The sequence below is a fragment of the Gracilinanus agilis genome, chromosome 5 (genome assembly GCF_016433145.1).
Source record: "Gracilinanus agilis isolate LMUSP501 chromosome 5, AgileGrace, whole genome shotgun sequence".
Classification (NCBI taxonomy): Eukaryota; Metazoa; Chordata; class Mammalia; order Didelphimorphia; family Didelphidae; genus Gracilinanus; species Gracilinanus agilis.
This window is the reverse complement of record NC_058134.1, coordinates 242,429,436-242,450,748: the sequence shown is the minus strand read 5'-3', so window position 1 is coordinate 242,450,748 and position 21,313 is coordinate 242,429,436. Positions and strand designations below refer to the sequence as shown.

The 21,313-nt window shown below is 34.4% G+C and overlaps 1 protein-coding gene across 8 annotated transcripts in view; it reads right to left on the bottom strand.

The window, feature by feature from the left end:
• The window catches only part of ATP2B1 (ATPase plasma membrane Ca2+ transporting 1), a 65,009-nt gene extending 50,559 nt beyond the window's left edge, over positions 1–14,450 (bottom strand). For 3 of the 8 annotated variants that reach the window (XM_044678343.1, XM_044678344.1, XM_044678345.1), the window contains exons 1-2: positions 14,004–14,445; positions 1,459–1,656 (exon numbers count right to left, since the gene is read on the bottom strand). In XM_044678343.1, coding sequence (XP_044534278.1) covers positions 1,459–1,656; positions 14,004–14,211 — 406 coding nt within the window. In that variant the 5' untranslated portion in view covers positions 14,212–14,445. Of the gene's footprint in view, positions 1–1,458; positions 1,657–14,003 lie in introns of all 8 variants that reach the window. The other 5 variants (XM_044678346.1, XM_044678347.1, XM_044678348.1 and 2 more) reach the window with 3 other exon arrangements.
• Between the last annotated feature and the right edge of the window lie 6,863 nt (positions 14,451–21,313).

Here is a 21,313-nt window from a genome sequence, read left to right as displayed (position 1 = left end):
TGGGGAGGGAGTGGTTTAAGGTAGTTTGAGGGGAAAAGATAATGTATGGGACAAATTCTACGGGGAAAGTAATAGGTATGCAATCAGGGAAGGAGGAAAATAATGGATGAAAATAATATTGTAATCTCTTTAACAAAGTTATTTTCAGAAATTACAAAATGTAAACAATGTTTTAAAACAATAATTAACAATTTGGTTCTTATTTCTTAAAGGGAACAAAAATCCTAAAAAGATAAAACAGTCTAAGACTTTAAAGAGGAAGTGTTCAAAGGACGAAATCCAAGCTAACAACTGCCATGTTTTAAAAATGCCCAAAATGGCTAATAAGCAGTGAAATGGAAATTACAGTAACTCTGAGGTTCCTTGTTCCTTGTCATATCCATGAGATGGGCAAAGTTGACAAAAAAGGGACAATGGTGTTAGGCCCGTGAGAGAATAGGCACATTATCACAGGGATGGTGGAACTAGTTCCTCCATTCTGGAAAATGAATGGAACTATGCCCCTAAAAGGAATGAATTGTGCACATTCTTTGTCACCCAGAGATAACACTACTATCCCCGCCCCCCAATCAAATAAAGAAGAAAGGAAAAACCAAAACTATTCTACAAATCACTTTCAAAGTATTAGAGTTCTTGTCAAAAAACTGATACTCAAGGGGGTAGCTGGGTAGCTCAGTGGATTGAGAGTCAAGTCTAGAGACAGGAGGTCCTGGGTTCCAATCTGACCTCAGACACTTCCCAGCTGTGTGACCCTGGGCAAGTTACTCGACCCCCATTGCCTAGCCCTTACCACTCTTCTGCCTTGGAGCCAATACACAGTATTGACTCCAAGATGGAAGGTAAGGGTTTAAAAAATATCAACAACAACAACAAAAAACAACAAAAAACTAATACTCAAAAGATTCAGAACTGGAGAGTGACACCTAGGTGGTTCAGGAGGACCTGGGTCCAAATCTGACCTCAGATACTTCCTGGCTGTGTGATCCTGTTCAAGTATTGGTTCTAAGACAGAATAAGAGCCTTGAAAACAACAACTAAGAAAAAAAATGTGCCCCATCTTTTCCATTTTCCCTCCCTCTCCATATTCTTTAGTAAAGTATTCATCAGGGGCAGCTAGGAGGCTCAGTGGATAGAGTGCCAGGCCTGGAGATACCTCCTAGCTGTGTGACCCTAGGAAAGTCACTCAATTGTCTAACTATACTCCTTTTCTGTCCTGGAAGTGATACTCAGTATTAATTACTTCTTAATGGTAACATTATATTTTGTTTTATTTTTTTTGTCATCAACTTTATTTTTTTAAAAAAACATTTATTAATGTTTATTTTTTAGAAAAGTTAACATGTTTACATAATTCATACTTTTACTTTCCTCTTCACCCCTCCCCCCCCAATGGCTGATGTGTATTTCCACTGGTTGTAACATTATATTTTAAATCATTTTTGAGGTCAGTTCACTTACCTGCATTATTCCCTTCTGGAGGTCGATAAAAAGAAAGGCCCAGTGATACTATGGCTGCAATTTCTAATATAATTAAGGTAACATCTTGTAATGCTTCCCATACTAATTGAAGAAAAGTTTTTGGCTTTTTAGGAGGTATAAAGTTCTTCCCAAACACTGCTTGCCTCCTCTCTATATCTGCAGGATTTCCACTTAAACCTATTTAAAAAAAAAAAAAAAGGCAAATGTGCATGTCAACAGTTGTGATATTTGCTAATTTTAAAAAATATTTTAATTCTAGCATTTGTACCTCCTCAAATTCAAATTTTCAAGGCTCTATTAAAATCACTTATTAAAAACAGATCAAAGCAACAGCCACATCAAGACATGTAAGGGAAATTCTGATTAAATGATTTAAGAAAATGAAATAGAAGTTTTAGTTGCAGAGTGAATTTTTCACCATTTTTCTTTTCTACTCTATTTGCATGTAATAGAGGCAGTAGAGTCCAGTGGAGAAATAATGGCCTTGGAGTCAGGAAAGCCTTTATTTAAATCATTTTGACATTGTATCACTAGTATATCACAGGAGCTAGTTAACTTCTCAGGTTACTAAAGCAACTTAGACATTTGCAAGTAAGTTGGAGAAAAATTTGAGATCTGTATTATTGAAACGAGTTACCCCGTCAGGAGTTGTCGACACCAATGGAATCACATGTCTGTACCAAGAAATTATCTAAATAAAATCAACATAGCATATAGTGGATAAAGTGCCAGAACTGGAATGGCAAGCTCTGTTGCCCTGGGCTCATCACTAAACCTCAGTGCTAGGAACTGTCAACATATTACCTTCATCAAACCTAATCATTTCTTCATTTTCAAGTGTCTTGGTTGGTACTGAATTCCAGGAGAAAACTGCCCTTCAGCTGCTATGGCTCAGCTCACTTTTGGTTTGATCCTCATGGGGCCAGGGAAGAACTGGAGAGCCATACTATCATTAGTTTAGAAGCAATAAATGGTAGACAAAAAAAATCTTAAGGGAAGGTGGGAGTCAAGAGTTGAATGGCAAGGCAGAGAAGGTAGGCTAATTCTTCATAAACTAGTGGTAAACAAGCAGCTAACTCTGATTTAATTTAGTGCAGTCTGATTAACCAAGGAAAATGAGTATTCCACTTAAAAGGAATCTTTGCTAACCATGTGATTTGTTATTATTGAGGTTTCTGATCTTGTAATTATTAATTAGTATAGTATTAATATAGCATTAGTATAAGTTAACATGATATTAATTATCATCATCACCAAAAAGGTCTAGAATTTCATGTTTCTTGACTACTTACTGAAAGTTATTTGTGAATATGGTAAACTAGGAAAAAGATACTTGGAAACATAGACCTGTAAGAATTTATGCCAGAGGAGTGAAAGAATAAAAAGTGAACAGATACCACCCATGGTTGGAAATATACAGAGGCAAGAGCTGGCAGCTTATTCTGTAAAAAGTAAGGACAATTAAGCTAACATGAAGGGACATAAGAGTTGAAGGACTTAACCAAAAGGGAAATGTGTATTAAAAAAAAATTCTAAGGAAATTAAACCAAATGTTTCTTGGTAAGAGATTTTATAAGATTATTACTACCATTCTACAAACTAGATTATGACTATAGCTGAATGGCACCGAAAAGAAGAATTCAAGAGCTCCTAAAAATTATTTGAGTGAGAAATCTTCAGGGCACTTTAGGTCCTGAAAAAAATGTGAAACCACTGTCAAGGATTGGAAGGGATTGTGGTGGCTATAGAAAAAGAATAGGAAGAAAGGATTCTTTTAGCTCAGAAGTGTTAAAAACTCATGAATAGCAGAGATTGTAAACAAAGAGCCAGATCGAACTAGGGTCTGAACTTAACAAAGCAAATAAGATTAAGACAAATTCTCCTCCATTCTGAGTTAATATAATAAAGCATGTTAAATACTGTTTGAACAAGTGATAAGCAACAATGTTTGCATTTAATAGAATCAACTAAGACCATAAAATTGACTACTGTAAAAACTGGTCATTGACTAGTCACAAAACAAAGGATTGAAACTTAGCAGGAACAGATAAAAAGAAATGTTCCATTTAAAATAATTATGGAATGCACAAAATAACTGCTTATGGATTGTGACAATATGACAAAGGCAGTACTAACTAAATGAATTTACTTATGCCATATCAATCTAATTATCAAAAGTTTATATTAGGAGGCTGGTAAAAATATCAAAATTCAACTAAAGGTTAAGAATATAATGGAATAAAAAAAAAGGCAGGAAAGAAGATAAAGTAGTACCAGATCTCCAACAATGCTACAAAGCAGTGATCATCAAAACTTTTTGATGCTGGTTAAAAAATAGAATTAGATCAGTGGAACTGATATACAACATACAAAAGCAAACAAAAATGGTAGCAAAATATTTGATGAACCCAAAGACTCTCAGTTATTGGGGTATCTTCTCAGTTATTGGGGTATCACCTATTCAGAGGCAGCTAGATAGGAAAGTGGATAGAATACAAAGTCCAGAAGACCTGAGTTCAAATGTTTCCTTAAACCTATACTGGCTGTAAAACGTTGGGCAAGTGTCTTAGTCTCAATTTCCCCAGTAAAATAAGGAAAATAATAGCACCTACTTCATAATGTTTTTAATTAGAATCAAATGAGTTAGTTTATGTAAAATGCTTTGTAAATCTTAAAGCCTTAAATAAATGCTAGCAAACATCACTTTTATTATAAATTTGACAATAATTGCTGTTTAGCATCAGATATAGATCAAGATCTCACACATAAAATAAATGGAGGAATTAAGAAAATTTTTGCAACTACGATAAAAAAATGCAAATCACTAATAATTATAGGAATGCAAAATAAAGCACAAGGTATAGTTCTGTGATAGTGTCAGAAAATATTTTTTAAAAAAATTTTTAAATAGGAAAATGAAAATTGTTCAAAGGGCTTTGGAAAAATGGGCAAAGTAGTGAACTAGTGGAGGGAATTTTTATATCAGTGTTGGAAAGCATTTTGGAACTACGTTCTTCAAATCAGAAAACAGTGTACCCATTTACTGAGTGATACAAATACTAGGCAATCACATCAGATCCCATTAATTTCATTACTACCTCTATGCCAATTCTCAGATCTACCCTGCCTTAAAATCTCTGCTCACCTGCAGTGAGTCACATCTCCAAATGCCTTTCAGACATCTTAAACTGAATGTCCAGTAGACATTTTAAACAAGTCCAAAACAGAACCCATTATCTTTCTCCTTAAGCCTTCTCTGTTTCCTACCTTCCTTGTAAACTGTAGAGGGCAACAATAGTACCTCAGGCTCGTACACTAGGAATCATGCTGGATTCCTCTGACCTTCCCTATTTAATTTATTACAAAGCAGGTTCCTCTTGCCTTTATAGTTTCTCTTGAACATGCTTCTGATTTTGGGTGGGACTTCATCCCTGTATATCCTGCTTATGGGGATGGCCTGCTAAAGGGAGTCTGTCTGCCTCAGTCTCCATCCATTCCAGTTATTCCTCCATTCAGCCTCTGAAGTGAAGACAAAATACTGTTTGGCATTCTAGGCCCTTCAGAAGCTAGACCTGGTTTCTTACATCTCACTCCCCAAAGTGTCCTCCTTGATCCAGTGAATGGCCTCCTGGCTGTCCATGAACAAGACCTGCCATCTCTTAACTCCAGATGTTTTCTCTAATCGTCTCTCATGCCTGGAATGGTCTCCTTCCTCATGCCCAATCTATTAGCTTGCTTGGCTTCCTTAAGTCCCAACTAAAACTCCATCATATGTAAATGTATTATAAAAAGATAATAAAAGGGACAATTTCAATTTTCAACCTAAGAAAAATACTATGAACTGATGCCAAGTTTTTCTCTCAGCTCTGAAAGCTGCTCTTCCAAAACCAGTTCTCATCAGGTCCCTCTACCTTCTCCCATTAAAAATTCTAAGATAAAGGGCATCTAGGTGGCTTAGTGGATAGAGAGCCAGACTTGGAGATAGGAGGTCCTGGGTTAAAATCCTAGTTGGGTGAACCTGAGCAAGTCACTTAACCTACACTGCCCAGCCATTACCACTCTTCTGCCTTAGAACTGATACTTAGTACTGATTCCAGGACAGAAAGTAAGGTTTAGGAAAAAAAAAAAAGAAAAAAAGAAAAAAATTCTAAGATATAAAGTTAGAACCCATGATTTCTAATTATACCTAGCATCTATAGAGCTTTAAAATTTTTTGCAAAGTACATTCATGTTAATTTATTTGACCTCTCCACAACAACGCTATGAGGTAAGTAGCACTATTACCCTTTCCATTTTAAAGATGAGGGCTTGCAGGGTCTGAGGAGGCATTTCATCTTGGTCTCCCCTAAAAGGCTTGCTTGAGGGCACTCTTAAGCCACCAACTGTCCTTATCCAACCCCAAAAGAGAGGAGAAGGAGTTCTCTAACAAGTCAGTGAACATGACTTTTATTTTTGGCTAAAACCCAGAGTATTCCGCAGACATTTGTCAATAAGCACTTCCTATGGCTGTACCAGGCACCGTACACATGGGGACATTGTGGCCTCAAATGTGTAAAGATCACACACACAGGGCTGATGGAAGACACTATCAGAAGGAAGGTACCAGAGGGGCTGGAGAGGAGGGTTTCAGACAGGAGGTGGAATGTGAACAGTCTCTGAGAAAGTCAGGGAAGCCCTGAGTTAGGAGTCAGAGGTGAAGAGAGAAAGCATTCTGGACAGGGAGGGACAACTAAGTGAATAGGCATAGCTTCTGGAGCTGGAATCCTGTGCAGGGTCCCCAAGGGGCCAGTATAGCTTAGGATACTGGAAGTGTCCTTAAATATCCAACCAAGAATTTTTATAATTGATTCTTTTAATAGGGAGCCACAGGAATTTGGGAAGGGTAACAACAATCAGACCAGAGTTGCTTTTTAGGAAAAGCCCTCTGGCAGCTGAAGGGAGGATAGACTGGAGTAGAGAAACTCAAGGTGGGGAGACTGCAAGAGGGAATGAAGGCCTACTCCAGAGTGACTGGTGTTATGTGACTAATGAGTACAGGAAAGCAGAAACAAGACCAGTGATTCAGGTAGAGATATTGTGGAATTTTAATTTAAGTTTATGTTGAACTGTAAGACTTCTGGAGCATGTACTAAGCAGTGGAGTCTCTGATAACATAAACTTCAGACAACTAACAATGAAATGAAAAAACCCACCTTTACTATATATTGTTAATAAAATTATTTTTATAATTTACTCTATTATTCATCATTCTCCAAATCGGATGCACACTTTCCTGCTGCTCACCCTATTCCTCCTTTCTTTACCTATCTCTGACTAGATATTTGTTAAGTTTCAGCAAAAACTTCTGTGAAATCTAGAAGTGATTTCTCAATCATTTCATGGCTCTTTATACTCTTATGTACTTGGGTTTTTATTTTCCTCAGGAGTCTTTATGCTCCTTTTGGGCAAGAATGTTATTTTAATTCTTTAAATCACCTTCAATACTTAAGGAGAAAAAAAAAAAAACAAACCAAATGATTGCACAAGGATATTTAATATTTGTAGAATGAATAACCACAGTCCTGATCTTTAAAATATTCTGCTTCAGTACAAAAGAAAAAAGCATGGCCTATTTAAAAACCTTACTCAAGAAAAATGCACTCACATAGGATTTTCAAAGGTCTGATATTTTAGAAATGTCTTGTTTCTAGCAAAGCATAGTCAAAATAATGCTAGTATTAAAAAAAAAACCAAAAACAACAAAAAAAACTCAATACCTTTTTCATTTGTCTTCAAATCAATACAGTTTATTGGTTCTAAGGCAAAAGAGCAGTAAAGAGTGGGCAACTGGGGTTAAGTAACGTTTTAAAATTTTCATGTTGCACACTGAAACTTGTGCATGCTTATTAAAAACTTAGTTTTAAGTTATGTTAGCAGACCAAAAGTTTGCTAATTCATAATAAAAATGAAAAAGCAAAAAAAAAAAAAAAAAAAAAAAAAAAGGGATAAGAGAAGATGGACATTTTTGACCTTTACATTTTTTGATTATTAATCTGTTTCAATTCTAGTCTGAGCCTAAAATACAGATAGCACATTCATATTCTGTCAATATAGCTACAGAACAGGGCACATGACAAACATTCATACCAATACTAGAATACAAGCAGAAGGATCAAATTCTTTCCAACAAAGCCTTCCAAGCAATGTTCTCTCCAAATTCTAAACCAAAGAGACAATTGCAGGTTTATAGTTTAGCTAATCAGAGCTCAAATGATTTGAACTAAGGTAAATGCCATCTTAGATCTCATTTTCTTTGTACATTGTTTCATTGATTCCCAAACTAAATCTTCCTGAACATATGACTGGCTGGAGGCATTTTCTTGACCATATCCCACTGCTTTTCTGGTCTTAGTTTATTATGAAGAAACAATACTTCATTTGGTATTTTATATGAATTAATTTGAAGTCAAGCTGAACTTGTGGAAATTCTGTGCGTGATAACAAAACTTTTCTTGTGGGTGGTGGTATTATTTATATTTTTAATGACAACAGTAATTGCTAAGATAATGTGCAAGATGACATGTTTCAGAGATTCTTTCAGAAGAACATTTCACAACATAAAATTATTATACATAAACAGAGACCATGTAGTAAGGATTTTTCAGATAACTTGAAACTTTATAAACCACATCAAATCAACAGAAACAGATCTGAACTACTTCCAAAAGGGAAACAATGAACAGTAATACTTTAAATCTGTCCATTTATGACTGAATTTAAACACTCATTTTTAATTTTAATCTTAGTAAAATATCATGGTGACAAAACTGGTACTTCTGTTCATTTTTCTTTTAAAATTTTAGATCATAGAAATTTTAAAGGAAGAGACTAATCCAAATATTGCTAATAATCAAACAAGTACTTCTTTAAGAAAGTCAATACCATTTTTAGTTATACTCATATTACTAAGTAGACGTCCTTTGAAAAAGAATTGGATTAAGAAAAACATTCATTTACAAGTTGTTGTTGTTTTTTTTGAGGACAGGAACAAAGAAATGGAGGAAGTGACTTACTATATAGAGATATTTGGGACCTATTTACTCACAAGAGACTGAATCTCAGGTTTCACAGAGAAACAAGCTAGTTATTTAGGTAGATAGACATGAGTTTTTAAGGTGCTATCTATACACAGTCAGTTCAAGCATTTGTGAAAGGCTTATTATGTTTCAGGCACTGTGCTAAGCTTAGGATATAAAGAAAACTAAAATCAGGGATCCTGCTTCCAAGAAGTTCCCATTAAGTGGGAAGCAGCAGCCAAATATGACTGTCAAGTCAATCGTATATCTAGGAAGAATGAGCCAGTGAGCAATGGTATCTCACAGTATGGAAAGACAACAAACAAGAAACAAAGAAAGTAAGATTTACCTTACTTCAAAGCACTTGAGCTCTGATTAGCTAAACTATAAATCTCCAACTGCCACTTTGGTTTAGAAATATGCTCTAAAGAATGCTTTAATCTTTAATGATATCCTAACATTATCTATCTATCTATCTATCTATCTATCTATCTATCTATCTATCTATCTATCTATCTATCTATCTATCTATCTATCTATCTGATTCCTGCAGGTAGGTATTGACAATTTTAGAATAAAAAAAAAATTCTTACTAAAAAACCCAATCTATAAAAACAAAAGCATGGGTTGGGCATGTTTGAGCATTAGAACACTTTACAAATGTAATTAATAACAAATTGCTGATGGATGTAGGTAGGCAATTGTAAGGAGAAATATAGCTGAATTACGGTCTGCAGCTATAAATCAATATAGTGTTCTTAAAAATAAGATTTTGTTACTATGGAGGATCTTTGGGAAAAGGCTAAAATCATACAAATCAGACATTTAAAAAAGCAACTTCAAGCAGGCCACTTGTAGACAAGCTTATGTTCTGGTTATTCAGTCATTTTCAGTCATCTGATTCTTCATGACCTCATTTGGAGTTTTCTTGGCAAATATATTGGAATGGTTTTGCATTTTCTTTTCAAGCTCATTTTAAGAGATGAGGAAACAGGGTAAAGTGACTTGGCAAGGATCACACAGCTAGTAAATATCTAAGGTCTATTTTGAACTCATGAAGACGAATCTTCATGACTTTAGTCTCAGAACTCTATCCAGTGTGCCCAGAGATAAACTCTTGACAGATAAGCTTATAGTTGGCATAATAAGATTAAAAAGCAACAAAATACTAATTTGATGTAGGATATATCACAATGGAAATATGATGTCAAAATGGGCCACTTTAAAGACAAAAAATGAATTTCCCTAGGACTATCTGGATCCTGCCATTTGTAAAGGGTTCTCATGACACGAAAAAATCTAGCTCCTCTTATTACTTAAATTCTCAAGGCCTGGTTCCCATTTTTATGGCAATGCATAGGGCAATATGAACACCCATGCCAGGCATTGTGCTCAGCACTTGATATATAAAGAAAGGCAAAGTTAGGGTTCCTGTTCTCCAGTGGCTCTCTCTCATTAGTGGGAAGCAACAGTCAAATATATAAGTGCATTTGTGATATATATAGTATAAAAGGAAGAAAATTTCAAAAGGGGAAGGGGTTAGAAAAAGGGGGAGGGAAAGGCTTCTGTAGTAGGTGAGATATGAGTCAGCTGCCCTGTGATTCTCCTGATAGATCAGAAGTTCCATGTGGGTAAGGAAGGACTTTCGTGCTTTTGTCAGATCCCCAGGTTTCAACTTAGTGTTTGGCATCTAGGTAAGTACTTGATCAATGGTTGTTTTTGCTCAACTTCCAAGGTTCTATTAGGGGAGAACAAGTTGTAAAACCAAATATATACAAAACAAATTCATAGGAATTCTGGGTTGGAGTGGGATGGAAGGGGAAAGGCTTGTGCTAAGAGGCAGCATCTTCTCTCTCTGTCAAGTTCTGTTCCTCCACTGAAGAATTCCTTTGTACTTTCCCACTGAGTTGTTTCATGAGCATTATAGAGGGCATTGATGTCTTTCCCATTCCTTGGTTTCAGGATCTTGGAGTTAGTTATCCTTGACTCTATTCTTCTTCATCTTCTATACTTGCCAAAGATTGCCAAATCTCTTCAGCCCCACCCCCCAACAATTTCTCTTGCATCTGGACCTCTCTATCTCTTTACACCCAAAGATGTAGCACTAGTTCAGACCCTCATCACCTCTCCTCTAGCCCAAATTGTAAAATTAATATAAAGTATAGGTTTGGCCATGTTACTATCCTGCTCAAAAAGTTTTCATAGTTCCCTATTACCTACATAAATAAGATTCCTCTGTTTGGCATTTAAAGCCCTTTATAACTTTGCTCCAACTTCTCTTCCTAGACTGTTTTTTTACACACTCTACACTCCAAATTCCAAATAGACTGCAAATATCTGAGACTCTATTTCCACATCTTGTTGCCTAAAGGGAAGGTGCTCCCCTATACCTGGAATGCTCTTTTTACTTCTATACCTTATCTAATCCCTTGCTTCATTTAAAACTCCACTCATGTGCTGCTCTTACCTAAGATTTTTGAAGAAAGAATGCCAAAGACTGCTCTCTCCTGGGTCCCTGAAATGACTCTGGATTTATAACTGCATGGATTTTGTATCTTCTGACATATATGTTTTCCCTCATTAGAACAGCATATACTCCTAGAACAAAACGGTGTGGTCACTGCTTGATAAATTGCCTGTTGAATTAGATGAATGGGAGAGATAAGGAAGATGAGGGAACTCAGACCTTAAGCATTCAGGAAGAAAAGGAGTGGGAAATATCCCCCCCCTCCCCCAGTTTTAGAGGTAAGAAAAGAAATGGGAGCAGAGGGGCTAAGAGTAGAGAGAAGAAAGACTATCTGGGAAGCAGTAGGTCTTTTTCAAATAGTGCACTGTTCAGTAAGGATGAGGATTGCTTAAAGAGTTCCCCAAAAACCTGACTCAGAGATCACAGGATCACATATGTCCTGATGGAAAAATCTAGTGTTCTTTCCAAAATACTATGCAACTTAGGGGAGCATTGATGACCTTTGAGAGAAGCAGGATATTTTAGGATCATTGATTTAAAGCTTTATTTTCACTGTGCCATGCTGGTAGTACATATATTGGAAAATACCATGGACATGGAGTCAATGGTGCTGGGGGTTATTTCTATTTCTGCTATTTCCTAGTTCTATGACCTTGCACAATTCATTTATCCTCCTACAAGTCCTTCACTTGTAGAATGTTTTTCATAGTCCTTTGAAACCTAAAAAAAGAAGACATTTAAAGAACCACTGCACTTGGCTATAGGACTTCAGAGAATTTTAAAATGAATGCTCTAGATGGATGGCAGATTATAAAGAGATGAAAGAAAGGATGGAGTAGATATAAACAACTCTTAATAGTTAGATGAGAAAACTGTGAGGCCTTTTGTTTTAAAGACTAACTGAACATATAAAGGAGATATTAAGTTTTGAATAGATTTATAAATAAGAAAAGTGTAGACCTTTGTGAGAAAGAATCATTGTGAAAGAAATCAGTGATTAGATTAAGGGCCAAGCAAGTAGAAGCAAGTCTTCAAGGACTGAGAATGTCTTGATTCAGTAACAAAAAAATAGATGATACTAAAAAAAAAGGTTTTTTTTGAGCTGTGGAAAAGGGAAATTATGAGGGCTTCCATGAAATGGTCTCAATCTTCTCAATGTCTTCTTTAAGGCCCCAGTATGAATTTTGATAGAATCATTACATCAAAATAATTCTTCTATATAAAACAATGTTTAAATAACCATACATAAATAATATTGTACAGTATACCCAGAACTCTGTCAAAGATTTTCCTGTGTGATGTATCCAAATATAATTTTCCCTAAAGTAAGCTTTTTAAAAAACATATTGATTGAATTAACTTTACATCAATTTTTCCTAAAATTTCCTATCCCTTTCTGTTTTATCGTAGCAGTGATAGATAGTGATACTTAGCAAGTGCTTAGTACAAACACTGCTTTGGAGATAATTTCTATAAAATTGGTGAAGGAAACTAATATACCTCCAATTAAAAAATGCACATAGCTAAAGAATATATTTATAACAATAGCTAAAGTATATATTTTCATAAGGAAATTACTTTGTAAACCAATGTGTTCAAGAAATGTGAGCTATTACTGTTTGAACAGCTTTTTATTAAAACAAAGTCTCAAAGTCTTTATTACAGTAAGTTGGGATCAACAAGCATCCATTTTCCATGAGTATTTCTCCTACTTTAATATGACTACTATGTTATTTAAAAATATCCTGAAATTCTGGTTCCATAATTTTAGACCCAAATATTTTATGATAGCTAGATAGCCCCTTATTTCTGAAACCATTTCAAAGATGATTATAGTAAGGATTTACCATTTTCATAGTTCACCCATTATAAAATATTAAATTAATATGAAAGCATGATGGAATTTTTAAAATGCCCTAAGCACATATAGAGGATTCATGGATATATACCTATTTAAGACCTGACATGCTTTTAACCCTAAGGAAACAGTTGTTAGGACTGCATTGTCATATAATCCCATTTAATTTCCTTCAGAAATTGTCTAGCTTTACTCTCAAAGCCTAGGTTAAGCTGAGTCTAACCTCATGGTTAAAAACAGTGTATACAGCTGCTGACAATGTTAATATTATTTTATGTTTCAGATATCAATCTAGGTGGGGTGTGGCTTATTTCTAATGAACTATGTAGGAACTGTTTGCTCCCTAATAGCTAGCCAGAAAACACATTTATAAAATAGTTTTGTAATTAAGAACAAATGTAAAAAACAAAGAGCATTAAACAATTTTAAGTCAAATGATTGGGGATGTAGACTTGAAATGAACACCCTAGTACAACTATCAATAATATGGAAATAGGTCTTGATGGATGACACATGTTAAAACAGTGGAAATGCACGTCGGCTATTGGGGGGAGGGGGGGTTTGGGAGGGTGAAGGAGAAAGTAAGAACTTGAATCATGTAACCATTCTTTAAAAAATAAAATTAAAAAAATAATTAAAAATTTTAAATCAATAAATAGTAGTAAGAACAACAATCATAATTGTAGCTGGCATTCATAGAAGGATTTAAAAGGTTTTGCAAAGTGCTTTATAAACATCTCATTTGATCCTCAAAACAACCTTTGGGGATAGGTACTATTATCCTCATTTTACAGATGAGGAAACTGTGGAAAACAGGTTAAATTTCTGGAGCTAGATTTGAACTCAGGTTTTCCTTACTCCAGGTCCAGCACTCATTCCATTGTGACTAGGTGCATTAAAAAATATATGGAAAATGAAAACAAAATATAAAAATGTGTATAGGAATAATCTTGCAAATATCGAATACACACGAATTGGATTTAGGATATTAAAATAACCAAGTGATCCTGATCTTTTTAGTCGCTAAAATTTTTGTAGAAACATAATACTTCTTATAATCAGGAAAAAGACAATTTATAAATCAAAGACAAAATTGTCCCTGTAGAAAAGACTAATCAAAAGAAACCAAAATTTAAAAATTTACCTTCATTGGGAGAGGTTTTCAATTTCCCACAAATTCCATAGACATCTCCATAGCTTTCTTGGATTTTACGTAATGCATCTGTGGACCTGAGCTCCATGAGAGCCCGGAGCTCAGCAAGCGTAATTCCAAAATCTCCATCATGATTAGCTTCCTTCAAAGAGTTTTTTACACCACTGTATGCAACAGAGTTGTTGGCCATTTCGCCCATTACAAGTATAATTTTTATGATGAGGAAATTGTTTATTTAAAAAAAAACTTTCACTTTTCACTTTCACAAATTTTTTTCAACATGAAAACTGTTTAAATATGAAAATCATCCTCTAAATAGACTCTTCATGATATGACTTTGTATAATAGCATCAGCAGCAACATTTTCCATGGAGGTCTCTTGAACTTTGTCCCATGGCTAGTTTCTTTTCTCCACATTAATCATAAGAAATGTGTAATCTGAAAAATAAAAGATTTGAAAGCATTTTTAAAAAAAGCATTTTTCAAGTAAAATAAATATGAGCAACTTCCAAGGGGCCTATGTCAGGAAGTAGGAGATAAATGTGTGATCTCTATCTCTGTCTCTCTTGTCACACACACATACACACACAGAAATCAGCTCTGTTCAGTTGAACAATCTATTATATAAATGAAGTACTGTTTCAAATCAGTAATTATAGAAATGAGTGAGCAAAACAGGTTTTAAGCTCATACAACATATTAGCAAGGATGGAAAAAAAAAAAAAAGATGAGAACCACCAATGTTAGAAAGGTATTGGAAAGAGGCACATTGATACACTATTGGCAAAGCTAGGAAATTTTAATCCCACCATTCAAAAAGCAAACTGGAATTATGCTAGGAAAAATTACTAAATCATCTATACTCTTTAATCCAGAAATTCCACTGCTAAGCATGTATAAAGAAAAACAGGTTTCATTTGCTTTCAAAATATTCATGGCGACACTTTATTTTAGTAGGAAGAAAGTTGAAATAAAATAGATGTCTACAGATAAATAACTAAATAAATTGTAGTATAGGAATGTAAAAGAATATCATTGTGCCAGGGGCAGGTAGGTTAATGTGGATTAATTGCCAGGCCTGGCAGTGAGATGTCTTGGGTTCAAATCAGACCTCAAACACTACCCTAAGCTGTGTGACCCTGGGGAAGCACTTAACCCCCATTGCCTAATCTTTACCACTCTTCCAACTTGGAACCAATACACAGTATTGTGAGAACTGATTTTTCATATGGTATTATATTTATATCAGAGCCCTGGATTATAAAGTCCCCAAATCAGTTCCCGTATATTAGGGAGATTTCCCGAATCAAGTGTCAGACCAATAAGTCTGCAGATTTTTGTACTCTCTTTGTCCTGAGAAACGTGGTCCTTTCATAGATTCTAACAGTAAAGTTCTATAATGATACTTTTCCAGCGTATGCACAAAACTTCAAATGTCAGTGGGGAAGGGCTAAGAGACTGATGGACCCCCTCCTAATTTAGTTAAATGCCAAGTTAGAGATATCTTGCAATGTTCAAGGGAGGAGCTGAAAGATGAGGCATATAAATTCCTTAGGCCAGGAGTTCCCATTTGTCTTATAATGGTCAAGAAAGTCGTTTGACCATAATTAGGATGCCTTCATCAGTCAAGTAATAAATTATTTTAAAATTAAGAAATGGTATTGCTTGAGAATTTTAACCACTACAATACTGATTCTAAGATGGAAGATGAGGGTTTAAAAAATATTACTGTGCCATATGAAACAATGATTATGAATTCAGAATATCCACAAACTGATGCTGAGTGGAGAACCAGGCAAAAACATACTGACTGGAGAAGTGGAAAGAACAAAAAACAATCCACAAAAACAAAACTGAACACTGTGATGATAATGACTCAAAGCAGGCCCTGAAGAAGAAGTGAAGATTATACACAAATAATCTGTCCTCAGGGTCTAGAAATGAAAGAAATGGAAAATGAACAAAATGGAAAATGGCAAAGTTTGGAGAAGTGCCACTTTAGGAATAGACAGATAACAGGTTTTGTTTTAGAGTTGGAAAAATAGGACTGGAATTCAGGAGAGTTATTTAGGCTACGTATTTAGATGTGGGAGTCACATGGCATCAACATGGTAATTAGTTAAACTCAATGAAAAGTAGACAGTACACAAAGATGAGCTTAGAAGAGGGTTCGAGCTGGTCTTGGAAGATAGTTGCAAAGTTGAATTAATAATTCAGGCAAGGAGAATAAGAATAAGAAAATAGAACCAAGAGATAAGGAGGAAAGAGTTGCCAGAAAGTCAAATTTAGTCTTAAAAATTCAGGGTAATTATAATATTTCTGAAATATCATCATGAAGTATATAATATTTTATTAGCAGCAAAATTCATGGTACCATGTTAGTCTCAGAGATAAAATATATAATGTTCCATACCATTTTTGGTGAACAAATATTATCTATGGAATGCAAACTAAAAGTAGGGAGATACCTCAGTGACCATTCTGTCCAATCCATAACCCCATTAAGAAACACACAACATACTAAGAACTGGTTGTCAAGGCTTGTTTGAATGATCTCCAGTGAAAGTAAATCATTACTTCCCAAGGCAGTCCATTCCATTTTTCTAGAGATTCAAGTGGGCTAAGTTTTAGTTTACATATACATTTACATTTAGTTTACATTAGTCTACTTTTCCTCTTTGCTTTTTTCTAGCCATTGCTTCTAGTTCTAAATTCAGAGAACCAAGCTGAAGTTTAATTCTTCTCCAAAACAGAACTTCCTCTTTGGAGACAGTTTAGCCCTACAAAAAATTGTGTCTTCTTAAGCTAAAAATGTCCAGTTCCTTCAACCAAATCTCACACATATCCCTGAAGTCTTGCAGCATCCTTTTTTTTTTTTCTGCTACATCTCCCTCTCCAGGTTATCCATGTCTCAACTGAATAGAATACCTTAAATCATTGATGGGCAACCTTTTGAGTTTAGTGTGCCAAAATTCACCAAAAAACCAAGCATAACTTGGGTGGTGTGTCGCTTCTAGAAAAAACCCATAATTTTGCGATATTTATAGTTTAAAAAACAAAAATGTATAATTTTAATATAACTATATTTAATAAACCAAAAACTAATTATTTAACTTACCTGCTTAGTGACAGTTGTTTTGGCCTACAGACCTCCCACACAGAGTGTCTACACTACACTAGAGCAAATGTTTCATCCTTGGTACATGGCCCCATACTTCTCTGTATGCAGCCACATGTGGCCGCATGTCATTGAAAATGGCTACTGACACGTGTGTCACAGGTTTGCCATCAGGGCCTTAAATATACCTGTTTGACTGTCTTAATACACTGTTGAGAGCAGATTAATCATATAGCCTACCTCCCCCTTCCCTGATAATTTGTAGCCATATCTCCTCCATTTTGTATTTGAGACAGTGGATTTAAAAAAAAAATGCACAAGATTTTATATTTACCTCATTAAGTTTCATTTATAATAGATTAAGCCTATGGAGATATTTTTTCTGTAAATTTGATTGGCCATTTACCTTTATCTAAGGTATATATGTTAAATGGTACTAGGGAGTGCATGTGCATATGCGTGTTTCTTTTCAAGTTAACAACGTACTATTAATTAGAGCTAGGTTCAAATCTACTTAGTTATATTATCATTTAGCCCACAACATTCCATTTTGTACACAAGAAAAACATGAGAAGCTTTGTCAAATATTTTGTTAAAAGCTGGGTAATTCTATATGTTGCAAACTCCTACTTTCTTAAGTTCTTGGAAGGAAAGCATTCAAATCTAGGCTTGAGCCTTTACATGAATCCAAGAGATTTTAAACAAAGAGTTCCTGACATCAAGACCAGGAGTTGTCATATAGTCAGTCATTCACAGAATGATCTGGACCAGATATATTACATCATCAGCCCACTCTTTGTTAGAATATAAGCACTGGACAGGACTTCCACTCTGTTATGTGGAAAAATCACCAAAATGTAGTTATCTTTTAAAAATAGACATCTAGGAGGAGGTGTATGAAGTGATTCAGAATGAAGTAAACAGAACTATTTATACAATGACAACAATTTAAGGATTTAAGTTTTTAAATGAAAAGACCTATCAAAATCATAAGACTAATTTTGAAAAATCCTTCTTACCTATGGACTCAAGATTCAAAGATGTGATTTTTTTTTGGACATACCTACTATGTAGATTTCTTTTTGCTTCATTATACTTATTGGTTGTTATTCAAAATGACGACTTTTTTTAATGTTGGGGGAGAAAAAAGGGAGAAAAAAATATATTAATGGATATAGAACAAGATGTTTCAAAGGGCTAAAATGCTGAATGATTTATAGAATTTCAAAGAAGCAATATGTAATGGAGGTTCTCATTTCATATACAACCTTCTTTTTCTGATCTTGTGTATAGAAATGCTTGAGTGTAAGTTATTTATCAAAATAAAAATCGGTATTTTTGCATAGTGTTTGCAAACTTGGAAAGTCTTTTGTGATCTCTTAATATTGTAAGAATTTTGAGAATGTTTACATTTTCATGACAAAATTATCAATGTAATGTGTCTTAGTTTCCTTATTGGTGGTAAGATTAAAAAAAAAAGTGGGGAGTGACTTAATATCTCTGGTGTCCAACATAGTATTTCACAAATTGAATTGAAATTAATAAAATTGGGCAAGTAGGTATTTTGCACAAAACCCTGTTAAACATATAAACATTAAAGACTTCTGGAAAGTTTTGTTTTGTTTTAAATCCTTGGGTTACCACACTTTTCCAAATATTGAGATTTGAGATATACTATGGATTATGTGGAAGTGATGAAACCACCAATTTATTCCTCTGGAGCTAACAGAATTAACATGAGTGAAAGGATTGATGATGAGCCTAGCAGAATGTGAAAAAAAAGACAAAGGGTTTTTAAGTGATCTTTGAGGTCTTAAAGTCCTGGAAGAAAAGAATATGCACATCAAACAAAAGAATAATTCAAGTGGGAAAATATTAGGTTCCCTGGACAACATACAGCAAATCAGCTATAAATGAGCAGAATTTATAGTACTGTATCAATGAGATAGAAAGAACAAATATTCTTAATCAGAATAAAGCTACTTGAAAATAAAATTTTAGTAGGTCTGTAGCTAATTACAGTGTAGAATCATGTTAAAGGGATAATTATAATAGAACACAGGAAAAAAGCTCCAAAGAGGTTCAATGTATTTCTAAACTAGTAAATGAGGGAGTAGGTAGGGGAAGTGAAGCAACAGAACAACCCTACATGCTATAAATTCAGGATCTCTGTAACAACAGAGACAGAGGCTAAAAAAGTGCTTTTTTATATGGTACAAAGGAAGGAATAATACTAGGTTTGGTATACCTCAATTTGGAATTATGCCTAAAGGGCTTTAAAAGATTGCATGCCCTCTGATCTAGCGGTATCACTACCCAAAGAAATAAAAAAAATGTTTGTGCAAAAATATTTATAGCTGCGCTCTTTGTGGTGGCAAAAAATTGGAAAATGAGGGAGTGTACATTGATTGGGGAATGGCTGAACGAATTGTGGTATATGATGGTGATGGAATACTATTGTGCTATAAGGAATGATGAACTGTTTGATTTCTATATGAACTGGAAAGATTTCCATGAACTGATGCAGAGTGAAATGAAGAACCAGGAGAACATTGTACACAGAAACTGAAATACTGTGGGACAATCAAATGTGATACACTAATAATAGCAATGCAATGATCAAGAAAATCCTGTGGAACTTTAAGAATCCTAGAGAAAGAACCTTAGGAATAGAAACGCAGAAGAAAAACATACGATTTGTCACTTGGTTATATGGGCATATGATTTAGGGTTGTGGTTTTAAAAAGATTACTCTATTATAAATATGAATAATATGGTATAGATTTTGAGTAATAAGACATATAAACCAGTGGAATTGTTTGTCAGCTCTGGCAGGGGAGACAGGAAAGGAGAGGGAGAGAACATGAATCATGTAACCATGGGAAAATATTATTTAAAAAAATAAATTAAATAAAAAAATCAGAGGGTCTAAAAAGAGATTTATCATTTACACTATAGTATGAAGTTTTAAAAATTAAGGGAATAAGTATAGGGAAAGAAAAGAAAATGATCATTTTTACAGATATGATGATGAAGTCTATACATGGAAACAATATTTACTGAAACAGTTACTTTCAAGTAGGATTGTAAATAACCTATCAAAATGATCAATCTTTACCACAGCATAGTACTAAGAAAACTTTTATGAATGTATACTATCAAATACTCTTTAGAGATAAAGACAGTGCCAATAACAAAAACAATAATAATTTAGAAATCCTAACTAAATTTATTTATTCTGTACCATACCAATCAAACTAAGAAACAATTACTTTCAAAAACAGAAAAAATAAGATTCATTGGGGATGTGGACTCGAAACTACCACAACCAATGCAACTAACAACAATATGGAAATAGGCCCTGAACAAGGACACATGTTACAACCAGTGGAAATGTGCGTCGGCCATGGGTGGGGGGAGAGCGGGGGGTGAAGGGGAAAGTAGGGGCATAAAGTATTTAAACAGGTTAAAAATGAATATTAATAAATGTTTAAAAAAAGAAAAAAAATAAGATTCATCTGCAGTAAGATGAGATCAATATTTTCAAGGTAAATTATGACAAAAGTGGGCAAGAGGGAGACAGCAGTGCTAAAAATCACATAATGTATACTAAAAAGTGTTATCAAAATTTTCTGGTATGGACTTAAAAAGGAAAAAAGAAAGCTAATTAGTAGAACAGATAAAAAGTACCTAATATATGAAGCAAATATAGTAGCAAAATGTGCAATATACTCAAAGAACACAACTACTAGTGTAAAGACAATATGTAAAAAAATTGCTGAGAAAATTGAAAAGAAATCTGGTAGAAAGAAAGTTTTGACTAAGATCTCATACCATTTACCATAATAAGACTGTAAAGGGATGTGTGGCCTAGATATAAAGGCTAACATCCTAAGGATCAAGGATGAGTTCACAAGCAAGTAAAAGAGATGGTCACTGAAGATGAAATGGATAACTTTTATAAAACTGAAATTTTTGCACAAAAAACAATGAAGTTGATTGGAAGGGAAACATTTAACAGAAAAAATAATCTTTGCAGCAAATTTCTCTGATAAACACCTCACATCAAAAATATATATACAGAACTCATTGAATTATGTAACAAGAGCCAGACCAACAGTAATTTCTCAAAGCCACCAGTAGTCATATTTTTAGAAATGCTCAAAGGTACTAATAACACTGA